The sequence below is a fragment of the Furipterus horrens genome, unplaced genomic scaffold (assembly GCF_987537825.1).
Source record: "Furipterus horrens unplaced genomic scaffold, mFurHor1.1.pri manual_scaffold_2, whole genome shotgun sequence".
In the NCBI taxonomy this organism is placed as follows: Eukaryota; Metazoa; Chordata; class Mammalia; order Chiroptera; family Furipteridae; genus Furipterus; species Furipterus horrens.
The window spans coordinates 37,632,978-37,651,898 of record NW_028327172.1 but is presented as its reverse complement, the minus strand read 5'-3'; the positions used below and the strand labels follow the sequence as shown (position 1 = coordinate 37,651,898).

At 36.5% G+C, this 18,921-nt stretch overlaps 1 protein-coding gene across 3 annotated transcripts in view; it reads left to right on the top strand.

The window, feature by feature from the left end:
- USP47 (ubiquitin specific peptidase 47) overlaps positions 1-16,658 on the top strand; it is a 107,110-nt gene extending 90,452 nt beyond the window's left edge. For all 3 annotated transcript variants that reach the window (XM_090264037.1, XM_090264034.1, XM_090264031.1), the window contains 10 exons: positions 40-159; positions 1,943-2,720; positions 6,364-6,539; positions 6,883-6,963; positions 8,193-8,308; positions 8,652-8,770; positions 10,872-11,002; positions 12,497-12,544; positions 12,633-12,763; positions 13,592-16,658. In XM_090264037.1, coding sequence (XP_090120163.1) covers positions 40-159; positions 1,943-2,720; positions 6,364-6,539; positions 6,883-6,963; positions 8,193-8,308; positions 8,652-8,770; positions 10,872-11,002; positions 12,497-12,544; positions 12,633-12,763; positions 13,592-13,766 — 1,875 coding nt within the window. In that variant the 3' untranslated portion in view covers positions 13,767-16,658. The remainder of the gene's footprint in view (positions 1-39; positions 160-1,942; positions 2,721-6,363; positions 6,540-6,882; positions 6,964-8,192; positions 8,309-8,651; positions 8,771-10,871; positions 11,003-12,496; positions 12,545-12,632; positions 12,764-13,591) is intronic.
- The last annotated feature ends 2,263 nt before the right edge of the window (positions 16,659-18,921 follow it).

The following is an 18,921-nucleotide window of genomic DNA, read 5'->3' as shown; positions in this document are numbered from 1 at the left end:
AAAGAGTCCTTTTTTAAAATTAAATTACTTTCATTATAGGCTGTTCATTTACCTGCTGAAACAATGAGAATAGTGCTGGAACGCTGCTACAATGATTTGCGTCTTCTCACAGTGTCCAGTAAAACCCTGAAAGCTGAAGGTTTTTTTAGAAGTAACAAGGTACCTTTTGTTTTTTTATTACTATTTTCTGTGCTGGTAATAACAAATGAAATTAGGTCTAACATAAACCCATCCTCTAGAGCTATCCACCTTTTAAATTCTCACATCCTCCCAATAATTATGTTTCTTCATCATCAGGTCAGTTCTGGCCTCTTCTGGCCTCTTTCTGTCCTCTGAATCAGTCTTATTGGTTCTCCTTTTCACCTTGTTCATGAGCTACCCCCACCTGGAGTGTTCTTTCCCTTCTCCCTACATTTTTTTTCAAGCCCCCGATTAGTCCTGCCTCTTTGGTGAAGCCTTCATGACTATTTATCCACAATGGTTATGTCCTCTGAATTTTATTCATTTTTGAACTTCTCCCATAATATAGTAAGTACTTCATGGTGAAAGTGAGAGGCATGCCCAGTGCAGAGAAAATTATCACATTGGCTTCACCCAGCATTATTTTCTTTGTCTACTCATTTATGTCTGTTAGAAAAGCAAAAGTTCATGTTGATATTTTTGTTTAATCTCTTGATATCATCATGTGTTTTATTATTTATCATTTTTCCTCTGTGTTCCTAATACCATTGATTTAGTCTGGATGAATTTCACTCAAAAGTTTTGTGTTTGTCATCTTTTATTCTTCCACCTTTTCCAGTCATATTCATCTTTGTCTTTTATCTCATTTAACCATTTTTAGTATTGTTTACTATAAATCCAATGTGTAATTTTCATTTACCTCTATTTTCTTCTAATACTTTTGTCTGGTATATGTGTGTGTAACATTAAAATCTCTAATCCACCTTACCACTGATTTAGGGTAAGGAGTGGGAGAGATCTTTTGTATTTTTTATAAATGGTTAGCTGTGAGTCCTGATATGTAACATTTATTGCATAATAGTTACATTTTTATGCAAAACTCAAAATGCTGTTCATAATTGCCATGTTTGTGTATATGCATTTCATTTTTAAACTTTATTGTGGAAAATTTCAAGCATATACAGAAATAGAATAGTGTAATGAACTTCTGTGTACTCATTAACCAGCTTCTATAATTATCAACTCGTTTCATCCATATTCAACCACCTAGTTCTCCAGATTAGTTGGAAAATATCCCCAGCATCATATCATTTCATAATTAATTGAATGTCTCTCTCTAAAAGATGAGAAGTCTTTTTAAAAACTAACTGTAATTACATTATTATACCTAAAAAATTAACAGAAATGCCTTAATATCAACCAGTATCTAGTTAGTGTTCAGATTTCCCTGATTATCTTACACATATTTTTCCAATAGGATTTGTCTCTTCAAATCAGGATCCAAATAAAGTTCATAATATATCTTTCAAGTTTATTTTAATATAAAGATCCCCCTGTGTGTTTTTGGTTTGTTTCCTTGCAATTAATTTGCTATAGAATCAAATCATTCGTCCCTTAGATTTTTTTCTTGTAGTCTGGATTTTGGTCTTGCGTTCCCAAGGTGTCTATAGTCATACTAAACTTTAATTTCCTAAAAAGCAAGATGTAGATACAAAAATTTTCTGAAAATGGACAACCCAATAAATTAGATATCTCTATATGTGTGTTCCATCTGTCTTGGCAGTTTTATGACTAATTATAAAGACACATGAAAATAATGTTTATTTTGTATAGTTTCCAAAAACAATGCATGTGTCCTTTAGAAATATCCCCAAATTTATAACTTACACACTGTCTGGTATTGATGTGATATCATCCTTTAGATGAATGAGATGGTCACTAAAATTAATGATACAATATAACTCTTTGACTTACTATTTAGGTGTTTGTTGAAAGTTCTGAAACTTTGGATTACCAGATGGCCTTTACAGACTCTCATTTGTGGAAACTGCTGGATCGGCATGCAAATACAATCAGATTATTTGTTTTGTTGCCTGAACAATCCCCAGGATCTTATTCCAAAAGGACAGCATACCAGAAAGCTGGGGGTGATTCTGGTAATGTGGATGATGATTGTGAAAGAGTCAAAGGACCTGTGGGGAGCCTAAAGTCTGTGGAAGCTATTCTAGAAGAAAGCACTGAGAAACTCAAAAGCTTGTCACTACAGCAGCAGCAAGATGGAGATAATGGGGACAGCAGCAAAAGTACTGAGACAAGTGACTTTGAAAACATTGAATCACCTCTCAATGAGAGAGACTCTTCAGCATCAGTGGATAATAGAGACCCTGAACAGCATATTCAGACTTCTGATCCTGAAAATTTTCAGTCTGAAGAACGATCGGACTCAGACGTGAATAATGACAGGAGTACAAGTTCAGTGGACAGTGATATTCTTAGCTCCAGTCATAGCAGTGACACTTTGTGCAATGCAGATAATGCTCAAATCCCTTTGGCTAATGGACTTGATTCTCATAGCATCACAAGTAGTAGAAGAACTAAAGCGAATGAAGGAAAAAAAGAGACATGGGATACAGCAGAAGAAGACTCTGGAACTGATAGTGAATATGATGAGAGTGGCAAGAGTAGGGGAGAAATACAGTACATGTATTTCAAAGCAGAACCGTATGCTGCAGATGAAGGTTCTGGGGAAGGACATAAATGTATGTACTTAAAAAGTAAAAGCTCCTTGAAACAGCGACAATTTATTCCCAACATATGTAAATTTTTAATTAAAAAAAGAATCAGCTAAGAGTTAGGTACTTTGTCCTAAGACCACTTGTAACTTCCTGGATTATAAGACTATTCTCTGTCACCTTAGCTCCCATATTCGATACAGGTGTAGTGAACAGTGTTCTTAGACCTGCGCAACACATTACCCCTGTGGCAGTAGTGGTGTCACAGCTCTGGTGAGATAAGTTATTTGATAAAAGAATATTTTAAAAAGAAAATAATTATGATAAAAGTACTAAGTAAAATATTAAGAAATAGTTTTAAAAGTAAATAATATACAAGAAAGAAAAGTCAAGACACTTTAGAAAATTCTGTATTGAATGCCCAAGAAAATTTTGTTTGTATCCTCTCCCTATTCTCCGTCCCCCAGTGTAAACAACTACCCTCCCACGCTTCCTAAAAGTACATAACTAACTGGAAAAGTCAGAAAGGAAAGGTGCTTTTGTTTAACTAATTAGGACTAAATAACACTGGAAACATGTGCTGTTTATACATCTTGCAGAAACTCAAGTGAGAAAATGTGAATTGGTGGGCCAAAATGAAGACAGAGAAACTGTAATAATGCCTTAAATTTCTATGGAGTGTTACTTTTTTGGGGGGGGAGGTTTGTTTTGGTTTGGGTTTTTTTACCTCATATGGCTCATTAACCTACATTATCTCATTTAGTTCTCAATAGCTGTGTGAATTTGATGTCCTTAGATGCTTTTCACTGATGAAGAAAGGGGCTCAAATAGGTTGAATAATTTGCCTGAGGTCACAAAGGTAGTAGGTCATACTACTGGGATCAAACTTCGGTTTTCTGATTGCCCCCTAGTATGCATTCTTCCACCCCATAGCTACTACCATGGCTCCTTACTTTTCTCACATAGTAAAAGAAAATCAGCCAGTAGCCACTGTGCATTCTTGCCATTCTCAAGCCTTCAAGAGCATTGAAGAAATTAAAAGTAGCTCCTCTTTAGGGAAAGGTTAGGAAAATTTTAAGTGGTTTGTTTTAAAATAATGTGCTGAAAATTTGCATAATGGTCTCAACCTTAAGAGTTATAGTCTGAAGAATCTCATATCCATCTTAGAATGGTTAATAAAATCTTTTTTAATAAGAGTCCTGTACATTTTAACCTTTTTGGAAATCCATAGTGGGCTAATTTACTAGTGTTCATTGAAATAATAAACATTTATGTAAGCTTTCAGAAGCCGCGCAGAAGGCTTATTTGAAATGAAAAAGAGGAAACTGGAAAATGTCTTTTCATGTTTAGAAAACTGGCTTAGAGATAGGGAAGTAGGAATAATGTAGCCAGCTGTGTCAGCGGTCTGTAGTAAGTCTGATTTATTACAGTTCCTCAGTGACCTGGGAGACGTGGATGATGAGTAATGATACAGGTTCTTCAGAGTGTTGAAATGGCAAGGTGTAATAGCTACAAAGAATTTGAAAACTGAATAGTGATATTCTGTGTACTGTATAGGCGATTCATTTAGGTAATAACCAAACTACCCTTAAAATAATGATCTTTAAGCTGTCTGTTATCGAGAAACTGTTTCAGGGAGTAATCATATACCTTTCTCTAAAATACTCTTCTAATTGGACTTAGTTGTAGTCTGCAGGCACTTAGATATAAACAGGAAGGTAAAGGTAATAAAAATGGTAGTACATTTGCACAGAAATTTTTTTGCATAATTTTGGTTACCACTTTATTCAAGAAATAACGTAAAAGAAAGAAAAGAAAAAGGAAAATTCTTGAGATAGTTGCACTGTTAAGTAACTGAACTCTTCACTTTGAAGAGGTAGATAAGAAAAATGGTATGATGGTAATCTTTATAGCTATAAAATAATTATAGCCAGTCAGTTACGCAGACAATTTTTATCAGGCCTGTGTTAAGCATTTTATATAAATTGACCCACAAACACATTTAGAGATATGAATACTATTATCTGTATTTTATAATAGAGGTAATTGGAGTACAGATAAGTTAAGAGGTCAAAGTCCCAAATCTATACGAGTAGGAACCAGGCATTCATTCAGGCCCGTCCATCTAACTCCAGAACCACCTGGTCCTAATCACCATATTGACTACTCAATAATCAGCAAGCATCTGTGTCTTCCTGTGATACAATGTTACTACGAGTTATGAGAGAAACCAAAATGGCAATCAATAGTAGCTTGTATTTGAGTAATGCTGTGGAATTTAGTACATTTGTTGTAAAAACAACCAAGACTGGTGTAATGATTCCACAAGGAAACTGAAGCTCTGAGATTGGATGATCTATCTGTAGCCACTGTCATTCTGAAGTGGCAAAACTTAATTCAGCCATAGGCTTCTGAATTCTAATCAAGTAATTTTTTCATTACACACTTCTCAAGAAATTTAGTAACTTCTTCCGATAGCATAAACAGAGTCTTGTTTTTTAAAAGCTGTATTATTAATATTTAGGGCACTCATTAAGCTTAGAAATGGACATTTTAAAAGTTTATTACCCTCTATCTTTTCATCTAATTGATACTTGTGATATTTGCTATAGTGAAGCTGTATTTAATAACCAGGAAAAGGTAAATGGACATTAATTTGAAAAAGCCCACTCGGAAAAATGCATCCCCCGAAATTGAGATGACCTGAGAACATTAACCATCAGTCATGTTAAGGCCTCATCCTTGACTTTTGATATAAATTTCGCAGAAAAACAAGGACCACCGTAGAGAGAGCCTGAGGGTTGCGGGGAGACAGACCACGGCCTGTGGCAGCGCAGCCGCCTTGCAGTCTGCACTGCTTGTTCTAAGAGAAAGAGACACATGAGTGTTTTGCGCTTTGCTCGAATATAAAGACCAGAGCAAAGAGAAATATTTCAGAAGTATGCTGATGAGTGGCTCATAAAATAAAGGATGAAAGATTAAAATAATAAGCATTAGAAAAAATAATGGTCATCAAAGATAATTCTATTAAAATGCCAAGAGAACTTAATTTGAAGCTTAGAGGAGGTAGGAGTTTCTGACCCACTTAGATACTGTTCCTGTTACGGTCCAGCCACATTTTTTTCATAGTAGAAAGCTCAGAACTAGATTTACTAATAAAACTTGAGCTAATTGCTATATATTATATGGCACTGTGCTAAAAGCATAACTATATTACCTTATTGAATTCACTGCAATACTATGAGGTAGGTACTATTAGGATCTCCATTTTTTAAATGAAAAAGGGTAAGTACAAAAGCTGGCAGCTTACTCCATGACAAGGAAGCAGAAAAGCAAGGTTGGAACCCAGCCAGAGCCCATACTTCACTATGTACAACTGCAAATGTCTGTATTTGAAAAGACTGTCTAGAAGTTTATTTTTTAATTCAGCCTAAATAAAAAAGCACTTAACTATCTCAACATTTAAAGCTGTCAGATTATACCAGTCATGTACTCAGCGTCCATATTCTTTGTTCATCTAATGTTGTATATTAGCTAAAAGTCAAATAACTGAGAAGTGGTGCTTTTTCCTGTTTATAATAGTATAAAATGTATATGATCTGTTTTATTTATACTCTAAGAGGTTTCTTTTACAGTTTTGTTTCTGTTTGATTTTTTTTTTTGTGCTTAGGGTTGATGGTGCATGTTGATAAAAGAATTACTCTGGCTGCTTTCAAACAACATTTAGAGCCCTTTGTTGGAGTTTTGTCCTCTCACTTCAAGGTCTTTCGAGTGTACGCCAGCAATCAAGAGTTTGAGAGCGTCCGCCTGAATGAGACACTTTCATCATTTTCAGAGGACAATAAGGTTGATTAAAATAATTTTGAATAATTAGAGTCTTTCAAATGATAGATATGAGAACATCTTGCACTACACCCAAGTAAGGTGAAATAGGTACCCTAAGAGGGTCATTTTTCTTTGATGTTTAGTGGTTATTTTTGTTGTTGTGTTCATTCATCTAACAAACACTTGTTAAATGTTAAACTGTGTCAGTTACTGTGCTAGGTACTGGGGAATCAAGGGTAAAAGATATTCCTGTTCTCAAAGAGCCCATAATTAGAGAATTTTGGAAAACAATCTAAACCATAGGAGAGAATGGGTTGTTTGTTCTGCTGAGATAGTACATCTAAAAAATGTTTTTAATTTATAGATTACAATTAGACTGGGGAGAGCACTTAAAAAAGGAGAATACAGAGTTAAAGTGTACCAACTTCTAGTCAATGAACAAGAGGTAAGTAAGATACAGTCACTTTTGGTAGTTATTAAAGATGCAGACATTTTATTACCAGCCATTTCTTTTTACCTCTCTAAAGCAGATGTCAGCATACTTTTTCTAGGTTATCTTTTAGTTGTTCAGGCCATACCGCCTCTATTGTAACTACACAGTTCTGCCATTGTAGCATGAAAGCAGACATTGACAATACATTAAACCAATGCAAGTGGCTATCAGGTCATTTTTTATTGTGCCCTTGTTCTAAAGTGTAGCTACAAGTGCTAGAGTGAGGCAAACATTTCCTGCTTTTAAAAGGGGACTTGCTTCTGCTTATTTTCTGGGAATGATTGTATATAGGTTCTTATGTTCAAAGTATCATTTTAGTGTTTAACAGATATTTATCTAATGTTTACCAGGTGCTCTAAGTGCTTGCAAGTATCAACTCCTTTAATCCGCATTAATTAACTCTGTAACTACTATTTATTATTCCCATTTTATAAATGAATAAACTGAGGCACAGAGAAGTTAAGTAACTTACACAGAGTCATACAACTTGTAAACAATGAATTAAGGATATAACCAGGCTATGTTTTTTAGGGAGTAATCAATAAAATATTTTAGTTCCTGTGATACACAAGGCTTGTGGTAAATACCCAGAAGAATAAGGCAAAGACCCTATTTTCAAAATGTTTATAATATCTTATTGGGGACTAGACAAATGAGAAAAACAAATAGCAAATAAGGGATAAATTTTTCATGAAATACTTCTGTTCATTCAACAAACATTTTATCAGGCACCAATCATATCTCTTACATGTGGTCCATTACAGTCCTTTTGACTTATATGTTTCTTCCAAGTGTGGGGTTTGTGGATATTATATCTCTTTTGAGACAGTTAATGAAAGTACTTGGAGAATTACTTATGCGTTTCTCTTATTTTAGTCCATAAAAGTGATTCTCTTTACTTTCAAAATCATGATCATTTTATTACAAGAAGGGAAGTATGACTCTGTTATCTTAATCTTTACAATGACCCTGTAAGACTGCCCCAGTTTTTATAGATGAGAAAACTGAAGCACAGAAGTGTTAAGTAAACTTGCCCAAGATAACAGCGGAGCCAAGATTTGAATTGATATCTTAGACACCTGAACTTGGGCCCATAATTGTCACAGTATCAAGTACAAGTAAAATGTCTGATTAATCTTTTTTTACTCTATAACTCAAGCTCTCATTATTTATGTTTCTAGCCATGCAAGTTTCTGATAGATGCTGTGTTTGCTAAAGGAATGACTGTACGGCAATCAAAAGAGGAATTGATTCCTCAGCTCAGGGAGCAGTGTGGTTTAGAACTCAGTATTGACAGGTAAAGTAAAATCACAGTGTCATCAGCGAGTTGAAGAAAGACTGGTCAAATGATGAGTTGGTATGATTTTCTAATACTAGAAGAATTAAAAATTCCTATAGTATTCAGAATTTTAGTACTGCAAATTAGTTTAATAGGACTAAGCGAAAGTACTAGAATTATGTTTGGATTTGCTCTGTAGAATACTACTAAATTTGAAGTATTGGGAGCATTTTATTTTTCCCAGTTTTAATGAATAACTACTTAAACATAATTCATTTCTCCTTGCTATCAAATCAATGTCATTTTTTAAATGACAGAGCTTTAAATTATAGTATTTTAAAATGTCTTATCACGTTCGTAGGTTTCGTCTAAGGAAAAAAACATGGAAGAATCCTGGCACTGTCTTTTTGGATTACCATATTTATGAAGAAGATATAAATATTTCCAGCAACTGGGAGGTTTTTCTTGAAGTTCTTGATGGTATTACTATTATTTTTGTGGGGGTAATATCAATTAGAAATGCTCTAGAATTAATGGAAGTCTGTAGTTTTATAAACCACAAAATTAGTTTTTTCTGTCTTTTTTTCTTGATCCCATTTGCCTTTTAAATGTTTCTTTTTTCTCTGATATTTTTAGAATATTATTCCTTCTTACAGGGAAGTTGCATTTTCAGTATTGTATTTTTTAGTACTTTTCACAGAAAATTTTTCTAATATTTTCTTAGCTATGTTTATTTAGTTTCTTTTTTCGTGCTGGCTTATTTTGAGTATGTGCTAATGATAATTTACCAGAGATTTAGAGAATAATGACTATATTAGTTTCCTAGGCTGTCATAATAAAGTACCACAAACTGGGTGGCTTAAACAACAGAAATTTTTTGCCGCACTCTTTTGGAGGCTAGAAGTCCGAGATCAAGGTGAGATCAAGGTGTCGGCAGTGCTGGTGCCTCCTGAGAGCCTCGAGGGCGCGTCTGTACCGTGCTTCTCTCCTTGCTCAGGGTGGTTTGCTGCCAGGCTTTGGTGCTGCTTGCCGTGTTGGACGTCTCACCCTGATCCCTGCCTTTATCTTCATGTGAATTTCTCCCCTGTTGGCTTCTCTATCCCTGTCCCAATGTCCCTATATTATAAGGACACTAGTCATTTTCGATTAGGGCCCACTCTGATGACCCCATTTTAACTTGATTACCTCTCTAATGACCCTATATCCAAATAACGTCACATTCTGAGGCACTGGTGGGGCTAAGACTTCAGTAAGTCCTGGTGGGGGGGAGGCACAATTCAACCCATAACAGTGGCCCGGAGAAGACACTTGAGTTTGTCATCCATCCTGGTTTTAATGTGTCAACATTGGTATATTTCAAGTATTGGTTTTTGGGGGAAGCAGTGTGGGGAAAGTTGGCTTTTAGGAGATGGCATCAAGGGAAAAAACAGATTTTCTATATTTTGTGACTTCACTGTCACTTAGAAAGATTTTAATTTTCCTTTTTCCATAGAAATTAATACATGATAAGTTCTGGATGTTCCTGTATATGATTGTGATAGCTTTCAGAGGGCTCAGTAATATATTTCACCTATTTCAGACTATTTCAGGTCTAATTTGGTTTAAATTTCTACAGTTGAAATTGTGATTAATTGACAAGTTATGGTAAGACGATGAAAATCAGGAAGGATTTTGTATGCTATCATGTGTAAGGAAGTGTTTCAGATTGTAATTCCTCCTCTAAGTGTCTGGGGCCTTAGAGAACAATCGCTATGTCTGGGTAGGCCAGGAAGAGATCGTGAAGAACACAGAAGTCACCTTCTTAAGGAGGATTGAGTGTGTATTAGCAGAGATGGATTAGCCAGAAAATGTTACTGAAAGGTGGGTGCCTGAATCAGTATTATTCCAGTATATACTTTAGCATCAAATAGTTGAGTAAGAAGTAAGTCATATAATTAAATCTAAGAAGCATTTATTGACCATAATTTGCTAGATGCTGCTAATCCCTGGTGCTACAAAAATGAGTAAGAACTAGTGATTGCCCTCCAGATGTACATAATCTGTGGGTGAACCAGAACTCAAAAGCTGTAATTTCAAAATGATAGGTACTGAAGACCAAATCAGTACAATTTGTTCTTGTATAAACCAGAGAGAAAGGTGACAGTTGATCTGGGTTTTGCAGAATCAGTAAGTTTGGGTATAAATATAGAGAGAAGGATTGAGATAGCTTGAGTGAAAAAGGGAGGTAAAGTGAAGACAATTCAATTATGATTTTAGATTGTGGGTAGTAGCCAATAGAGAAGCAAAGATTGGAGATCCAGAGAAGAGAGTGACTGGTAGAGCAGTATCCAACTGAAGTCAGGAGAGAGTGGAATTTGAAATACTGGTGGAAGAAGAGCTTGCAGAAGAGTTAGGAATTATCTTTTGAGACTGAAGAAAAGAGTAAATTTTATTTTCAAAACCCCCTAGGGGTTATTGGTTTCCTGTATGCCCAGTTTTTAAGACTAATACCTGAAGTAATTTTTTTTAGTCAGGCAACATAGAAAACATCGAATTATGAACTTAGAAAATACAGTGATAGCCTAATCTTGCATGTTCATAGGGGTGGAGAAGATGAAATCCATGTCACAGCTTGCGGTTTTGTCAAGACGGTGGAGGCCTTCAGAGTTGAAGTTGGAGCCCTTCCGGGAGGTGGTGTTGGAAAGCAGTAGTGTTGATGAGTTGCGAGAGAAGGTATGTTCATTCTAAACAAAATGAGCTAGTATACATCTTGTATTTTCTTCTGTGTTGCCTGAAACATAGCCTACGAAGTGAGTACCAAATACTGACACAGCAACCTTTCTTTGTCACATTTTGGGACACCTTGAGTTATACATTTTAATTATTTCTTAGGGCCCTGCTGCCTTGAAAAATAACATTGGCTTCTGGCCATCCAGAAGTGGACCCTCACTTTCTGTTACTTGGATCAACTTTGTCCTAAATAAGTAGGATTAACTAGGAGTTACCAGAGTAAATTATATATGCTTTTTTTTTTTTTTTTTTAAACGAGAGAGGTAGAATTAAATAGAGAATCCAGATGAAGGTCTCTTTTGAATGTTTTATTTTAAAGGTGGCATTTCTAAGGATCTCTGGGGAAAGAATGAATTATTTATAAGTGATACTAGAACAATTGGCATTTTGGAAAAAATTTATTTTGCTACTTCACACCAAAACCAAAAATAAATTCTAAATGTATTAAATTTGTATTAAAAATGTAATGAAATGATAAACAGACTAGATGAAAATATTTTTATAATCCTAGAGAGGCAAAGATATTTGTAATCATGATACCAGAAACTGAAAAAAAGAAAAGATAGGCTACATAAAAGTTAAATCTTTTGCACAGCCAAAAAAAAAATTTTTTTTAAACAATAAAAGTTAATAAATAAAGTTAAATAAGAAAGGGACAAAATATTTGAAACATATATGAAAGGTGATGTCTGTAATTTATAAGGAGCCACTACATTAATAAGAAAAAAATGAACAATCTAATTTTAAAATGGGCAAAGGACATGAGTAGCAATTTGTTGAAGAAATACAAGTTAAAACAACAGTATTTTCACCTCTTAAATTGATGAAGCTTTAGAAAATCAATTAATACCTAAAGTAATAGGCAATATAATACACCTTTGATAAGTGGTTAAAATGATATAATTTTTTTAAGGTTCAGTCTGGCATTATCAGTATTCCCATGTGCAATTTCACACCTAAGAATTCAAGCCAAAGAAGTATTTGCAGAAATATGCAAGGATATTAATGGAGGTGTATAGTATAGCATTGCAGCTGGGAAAAATTAAAAACAGGCTCAATGTTTTATTTCCATCAACTGGAAATAAATAGTTCAGCTATTGAAGAGAATCAATTACTCCATATCCTATTCTTATAATAGAATAATTATTCTTATAACATAAAGGTATTATATAGAAATATTTTATAAAGTATTTTAGAAATGTTTGCATAATTTATAGATGCATAGGAAAAGCTCTGGAACGAACATACTAAATTGATATTTCTGAGACAGCATTTGCAGAGTAGTAGATAGAAGAATTTCATTTTCACCTTTTTTCCTAATTTTTTTATATCAAACATATTACTTTTTCTTGAAAAAAGTTACCTGTTGGGTAAAAGGAAAATAACTTTTTAAAGCAAATTTATATTTTCAATGAACTGATATGTTTCCTTTTACAGCTTTGTGAACTCAGTGGAATTCCTTTGGAAGACATTGAATTTGCCAAGGTAAAGCCTGAGAATGTTTGCATTGGGTTACTATTGCTCAATAAATGTCGTTAATGGCATGATTCATTCCTTCATTCTTTTTCCTTAGGGTAGAGGAACTTTTCCCTGTGATATTTCTGTCCTTGATATTCATCAGGATTTGGACTGGAATCCTAAAGTTTCTACCCTGAATGTTTGGCCTCTTTATATCTGTGACGATGGTGCAGTCATATTTTATAGGTAACATGCACAACATTCTTGTTATTTCTAGTAATATAACATTTTTCTTTTGCATAAATGTCGTTTTCCATAAATACCTTTACTGTTGTTATGATATAGAGCAGCCTTGACCAGTAGAAATACAATGAGAGCCACACATTTCATTTTGAAATTTTCTAGTTGCCACATTTTAAAAAGTAAAAAGGAACAGTTGACATTAATTTTAATAAAATATTTTTAACCCAGTATGTCCAAAAAATGCTTACAACACTTAATATAAGAAGTTATTTGTGAGATGTTTTACCCTGTTTTTTGTTGTGGTAAGTCTTAGAAGTATTGTGTTATGTTACACTTCTAGCACATTTCAGTTTGGATCAGGCGCATCTACAGGTTATCAGCAGGCACATGTGGGTTACTGACTAACATGTTGGACAGTGACATAGAGGGAAAAGAAGTCTTGGAGCCTGGCTGGCACAGGTTCAGATTTAGCTTTGCTATTTACCTAACTTCTAATCTGTACAGTGGGGACAAGTGCTGTCAACCTTGCAAGATTTTATGAGAGTTAGAGCTTTTATTGCATTTTTAAAAACCGGCATAGTGCTTGTTATTAAATGGATGCTCAGTAAATGATAATGATTATACTAATAACATGGAAATTATGCCATTTTTAGAAGTGAGTGCTATACTAATAAACACATTAGAAATCTGTACGATCTAGGTAAATGAGATTAATTTCATTGGTGACATCAGATTTCATTTTCTCACTGTGGAACATATAGTATTGAAGCAAAGATTAACAGAGGCAGACGGCTCTGGTGGCCTAATATGTCATTAATATTTTAAATGTAGGGATAAAACAGAAGAATTAATGGAGTTGACAGATGAGCAGAGAAATGAACTGATGAAAAAAGAAAGCAGTCGACTCCAGAAGACGGGACATCGTGTAACGTACTCACCTCGGAAAGAGAAAGCACTAAAAATATATCTGGACGGAGCACCAAATAAAGATCTGACTCAAGACTGACTCTGCTAGTGTAGCATTTTCCCTGGGGGATTTTGGTTTTAATTAGACGGTTCACTGCTACTGTGTAGTGCCATTATGGCCGGACATGGTTAGGGGTAACCCCATGACACCAGCACTGATTGGACTGCCTTTCACCAATCAGAAGCCCAGTGCCCAGTGGGCCACTGTTTTGACTTGGAATCATGTTGTGCACTATAGTCAAATGTACTGTAAAGTGAAAAGGGATGTGCAAAAACTAAAAACAAAAAGCAAAACCTGTTACTAGAGAGGGGGAAGGGGAATGAGCAAACGTCTTTTTTTGCGGACAAATGTGCGCATAGCCGCTAGTAAAACTAGCCTCAAAAAGGATGCTGATAGCTTAATAATAAAAGCTGTGCAAAGGCCATGAATGAATGAATTTTCTGTTTATTTCACTGATACACACATTACCTCATTGACAATTCGTAAGTAAATGCAACGTGTGTTGACTCTTGGAAAGCAGCAAAAATAGGAGCTGAAGAAAGAAATTCTTAGAACCAGCCGTAACCCAGTAAAGATTTGTGAAGTTGTGTTTTCTTGTTTCATTCTTTGCAAAGTATAAAGAACATTGTTCTGGAACATCAAAATGTTTCCCTTAGACCACTCCCAGCAGATGGCAGCTCAAATTGCTGAATATTGTAATTATAACTGTACTTAAGTTATGGATGTAGAGAATATGTTTCACTCGGTCATTCAGAATGTAAATAATATTGATCCTGCTGAGTTCTCATAATTGCAGTTCACCTATTTCCCATGGTGGTTCTTTTCACCTATCATTCATGATGTACATTTGTGTACATTGAGAAGTATAGCAGTCTCTGTAAATGTATTCCTCAGTGCTGGGTTCCATACGATTGTATTTGCCCTTGTTAATGAGGTTTTTCTGTTCAGTGGCTTCAATTTTATTTCTTTTGTACATTACTTTTGAAAATATACTTCAAGTTTGGATCTTATAGAACCCTTGTAAGTCCGACTTTAATTTTTGGAGTTGATTTGTAGTTACATGTAGTTTAACTTTGGGAAAACTTGTTACATTGTGATGAATAAACTTGCTAGTAAGTCAGGTCATAGCACAGGCTGATACAGTCAACATGATTTCATTGCAAAGTCTTAGAGTCAGCAAGTTTTTGCTTTGCTAAATACAACTATTCAATGAACACAGTTACACGTAAATTTTGAAAATGCCATCTAATTTATAAAAATCAATAAAAAGGTTTTGGTAAAACTTTTTCATGCCAGATGCTGTTTACAACAATGAACATGCCAATAAAACATTTGTTCATTCTGTTGTGTTATTTTAGTCATTAAACTTTTGTGGATGAATTGGGTTTAAGAATAGATTTGTTTTCTTTATAACATTTTGTAATGTGTACTGAATAATTACTCATTTCTGTGATAGAGTATGTTTACAATAGAGTTTCTCAAAGAGATGAAAAATGTTAATATTTAACTTTGGAGGATCCTGTCAATATTACAAAATCAGATTTTTACTTTTTTTTTTCCTTTTAAGAAATATATAATTAGAAAATAATAGAGGTTGGCTCTGCAGTTTGAATATAATAATTGAGACTTTCTTACTATAGCTTAAAAGTCTTCTGGCATCCACAAGGAAAAAAATGTTTTCTATGGTATTTTACTGGCTAATTTTTATTTCATGTAAACTATATAGCATTCTGCTCACTTTGAAGTACTGTTCTGAGTTTGCATTATTGGACTTGGTGGTGTCCTCAGAGGAGAACTGGAAGCCTGTGGTGAGTTGTCTTTCAAGATCACGGATATTCTGATGGAACATGAGAGCTCTGTGGTTCTGGTACAGGCCTGCTTACTTGGGACATGGCGGTTAATAAATTGGGTTTTTGCTTTCAAGGACTGAGGAGGCTGATTTGTAAACAAAATTGGCTGTGGACTTGTTAGGTTTGGCTTTGTTTAGTATTCCTAAAGAGTAAATGGTAAAATTCTTATTCTGTGCCTTCTGCCCCGATTTTTGTTTTCTGTTTGCTATTTCTAATTGCAGGCATATTACAAGTACCAAGAGTAAAGAAAATATATTTCATTATAGAAAATAAAAAGTGAAAGCTCTTGCTTTTCAGTGCCTGATAGAGTGAAAACACTATGTTGCACTTTAGTAATTTCAGTAAAGGAGATGCTGAACTTTTCAAATGGACTTGTCATGATAGGAACAGTAATTTATGTAAAGGAGGTAAATGTGAGTCAGCCCTCCTCAGATTCAAAGGATCGACTGAGTACCCATGAGGCCAAAAGGCAGAGCACTAACTGGATCAAGTGCCCAAGCTGGGCAGGATGTGGAGCCTGGGAATCACTCATCTGCCGAGTCTCCTGATGCTGAGGCAGGCCGCATGCAATGCATTGCGACCTTGCTCCCCACAGGTCACACCAAGGTTTTGAAGTGCTTTTATTGTGGGGCAGATGGGTTTGTGTCAGCCAGCACGCCTTGTGAGGACCAAGTACCTACGTTTCTGAGGCAGGTGTTGAAGATGAGGGGTGCATTCTGGTCAAAGAAGGAAAAGCAGTGGTTTCAGGACCATGCTGTTGTTATCTGGCCTGTACAGAAATTTGTTGTCTCAAGGTCCACTTCGCAAACTAAGGAAGTAAAGGGGATAGTAGGCAAGATGCGGAGCCCTACAGTAGAATGTGTGGTGATCTCTCTTTTGTAATGTAATGGAGAATACTTTAAAATTCTGAGAAAGCGGGGTGAACCTATGCTGCAGCTAGAAAATAGTCCAGTAGCTGTTGGTTGCCAGGCTGCACTGTTAGGAATGGTCTTGTGATACATCTCTAAGCTAAATGAGTGCACTCAGTCTGGAAGTGACATGTGAATGTATGGAGTACAATAAAACCTTTTACTCTGGTTCATTTGCTAGTATTTCCTTTTGAATTAGCTACTGAAGTTCTCCCTCTCAATTTTGTCCTTTTGTTCAGCATCAAGACCCTAACCAGCTGTTTTGCTGTTGTGACTGGCAAATTGTAGTCCAGAGTACATGGAATAAAAGAGAATCTGAATTAGCAAGTTTTTTGTTTGCTAAATAAAACTATTCCACCTAAACAATCCTGTGTAATTTTTGTAAAACAAATCAATACTTTGGTCACTAGCAGTCAAAAGGCCATAAATTCTTAAATGCAAAATTATGGGTATGTATAGTTTTCTAGGGGGTTAATAAAATGGTTTTTTCAATCAGGTTTATAAAGGAGTTTGTTGCCCAACTAAAGCTTATAAAAACTTGAACTTAGAGTACTTGAAGTCAGGTAGATGTTCCTTCAGTGTCATTCACATGGGTGTTGTGATCATATGGTTAGATACACTGTTAATTTTCAAAAGTTGGCTTTCAGAAACAAAGTCAAGAGTGCATTAAAGCAAGTGTGACCATTTAGAAAAGAAGGTAGTGATCATGAGGGGCCGAGCTGGGAGGGCAGAATGGTGGTGAGGCAGAATGCTCCTGTCGCTTCCAGCTAATCGAACTGGAGAAGCTGGTCTTCTGATTGGTCACAGTCTAAGAGACTTCACCCCACCAGCAGTTATCCGTGAACCCTGTGGCCCAACCTAAAAGGTGGGATCACGTTCACATTCTGCTTCCTTTGCTCCCAACCTGTCCCTTCCCCCAGGACAGAGGGCACACAGTTTTCAGCCTCTTATAATGCCTAAGTAACCCATTTACGGAGTATCAACTTAAGATACAAATATGCAATGGTTCTATTTTTCCAGTAATTGCCAACTGTTATAAGTTCAGTCATTTGATTTAAAGCTCCCCACTGCCGCCACCCCCACCACAGTGCCACTGATGTGCTGCTCCGCTTGGACAGGGGAAGGGGTGTGGCCAGTGCTCCCACTCACCCCCTGCCCTTCCTGCAACAGCTCCGTCCTGCAGGAGAGGAACAGGCACAGCCTCCTGTTGGTCATGGTGAGGTTACGGTCCCCTTTCATCAGGTCTATAAATTCACTGAAGAGATGCTCTGCCAAGGCCCGAACTCCAAACAGCAGTGGTGGTCCTTGATGAAACTTGACTCTTGCCAAAGTGCTGCTGGTGCCGGGCCTTCCTCTGTAACGTGTGCCACTGGATCCCACCAAATCTTCGGCCCTTATTTCTTCTTTCTTCCTACCCCTATCTTGTAATGAGTACTGTCAGAATCCATCTTTTTTGCCTCTGCCCCACTGCAAGGCTGTTCCAACAAGCCACCTCTCCCTCACGCTCCCTCTGGTAAATTGTTGACAAGTCAGCTGGGCCTTCAGCTTCTGCACAGCTATTCCCCCTAAATGTGTCAGTGGCTCCCATACAAAATTTCCGAGCGTTTCTCTGAAAGTTCTCCCCATGAGTCTTAGTCAAAGGAATAAGTCTAATGTCCCCTTCTTCATGGGCGGTCATCCCCTGTTTTCTAGACACTCCCCAAAGGGGATTTCTTAACCCCTTTCTAGTCTTTCTATAGGGTAGATGGGCTACTGCTGAAATGGCACTTGGCGAGTCCTGCATGGAGGTACCTGCTCCACAGCTGTTGGCCTCTGAACTTAAGAAACCCAGTCTAATTACCTTAAAATAATCTCAGGGCAATCTAGTTGCATTTCTTGACTATCTGAAGGGGATGCACTGACCACAGGAAACTTAACATCCCTTTTCTGGTCCCACTCGCTGTCCTCACACCACAGCAGGGCCCCTTGCTCTTCTCCCAAACTCTCAACCTTCTGCGCTGCATCCCTTTCTCCGGACTGTGTCAAAAGCCCAAAGAACCAGGCTAGTGAGGCAGGAAACGCCAGGCACGGAGGGGGACAGAGAGAGAAGGAACAGATCAGGAGGCCTCCCAAGCCACCGTTTTTGTCTCATCTACTCCTCTTCCTGTTCACTCTGCGTCCCTGCGGGTGAAGCCACTGTCTCATCTGTAGGGAGGGGAGGGCAGAGACTCAGAGCCTGCACCTCACGCCCAAACATTTCTTTTCTAATCTTGCTTTTTCCAGAGCTGTGCACTGGGGATGGAAAAGTGGGTGTGTTGGATGGGATTCATAAAGCTCTACTTTGTTCCCCGTTTGGCTGTTGTTCATCGTGGCGGCATCTCCTGCATTCGTTAGGAATGCTTTGGGCTTCAAATAAAAAGACAGCAGTTTTAAAATAATTTTGGTGGCTTACTTGAA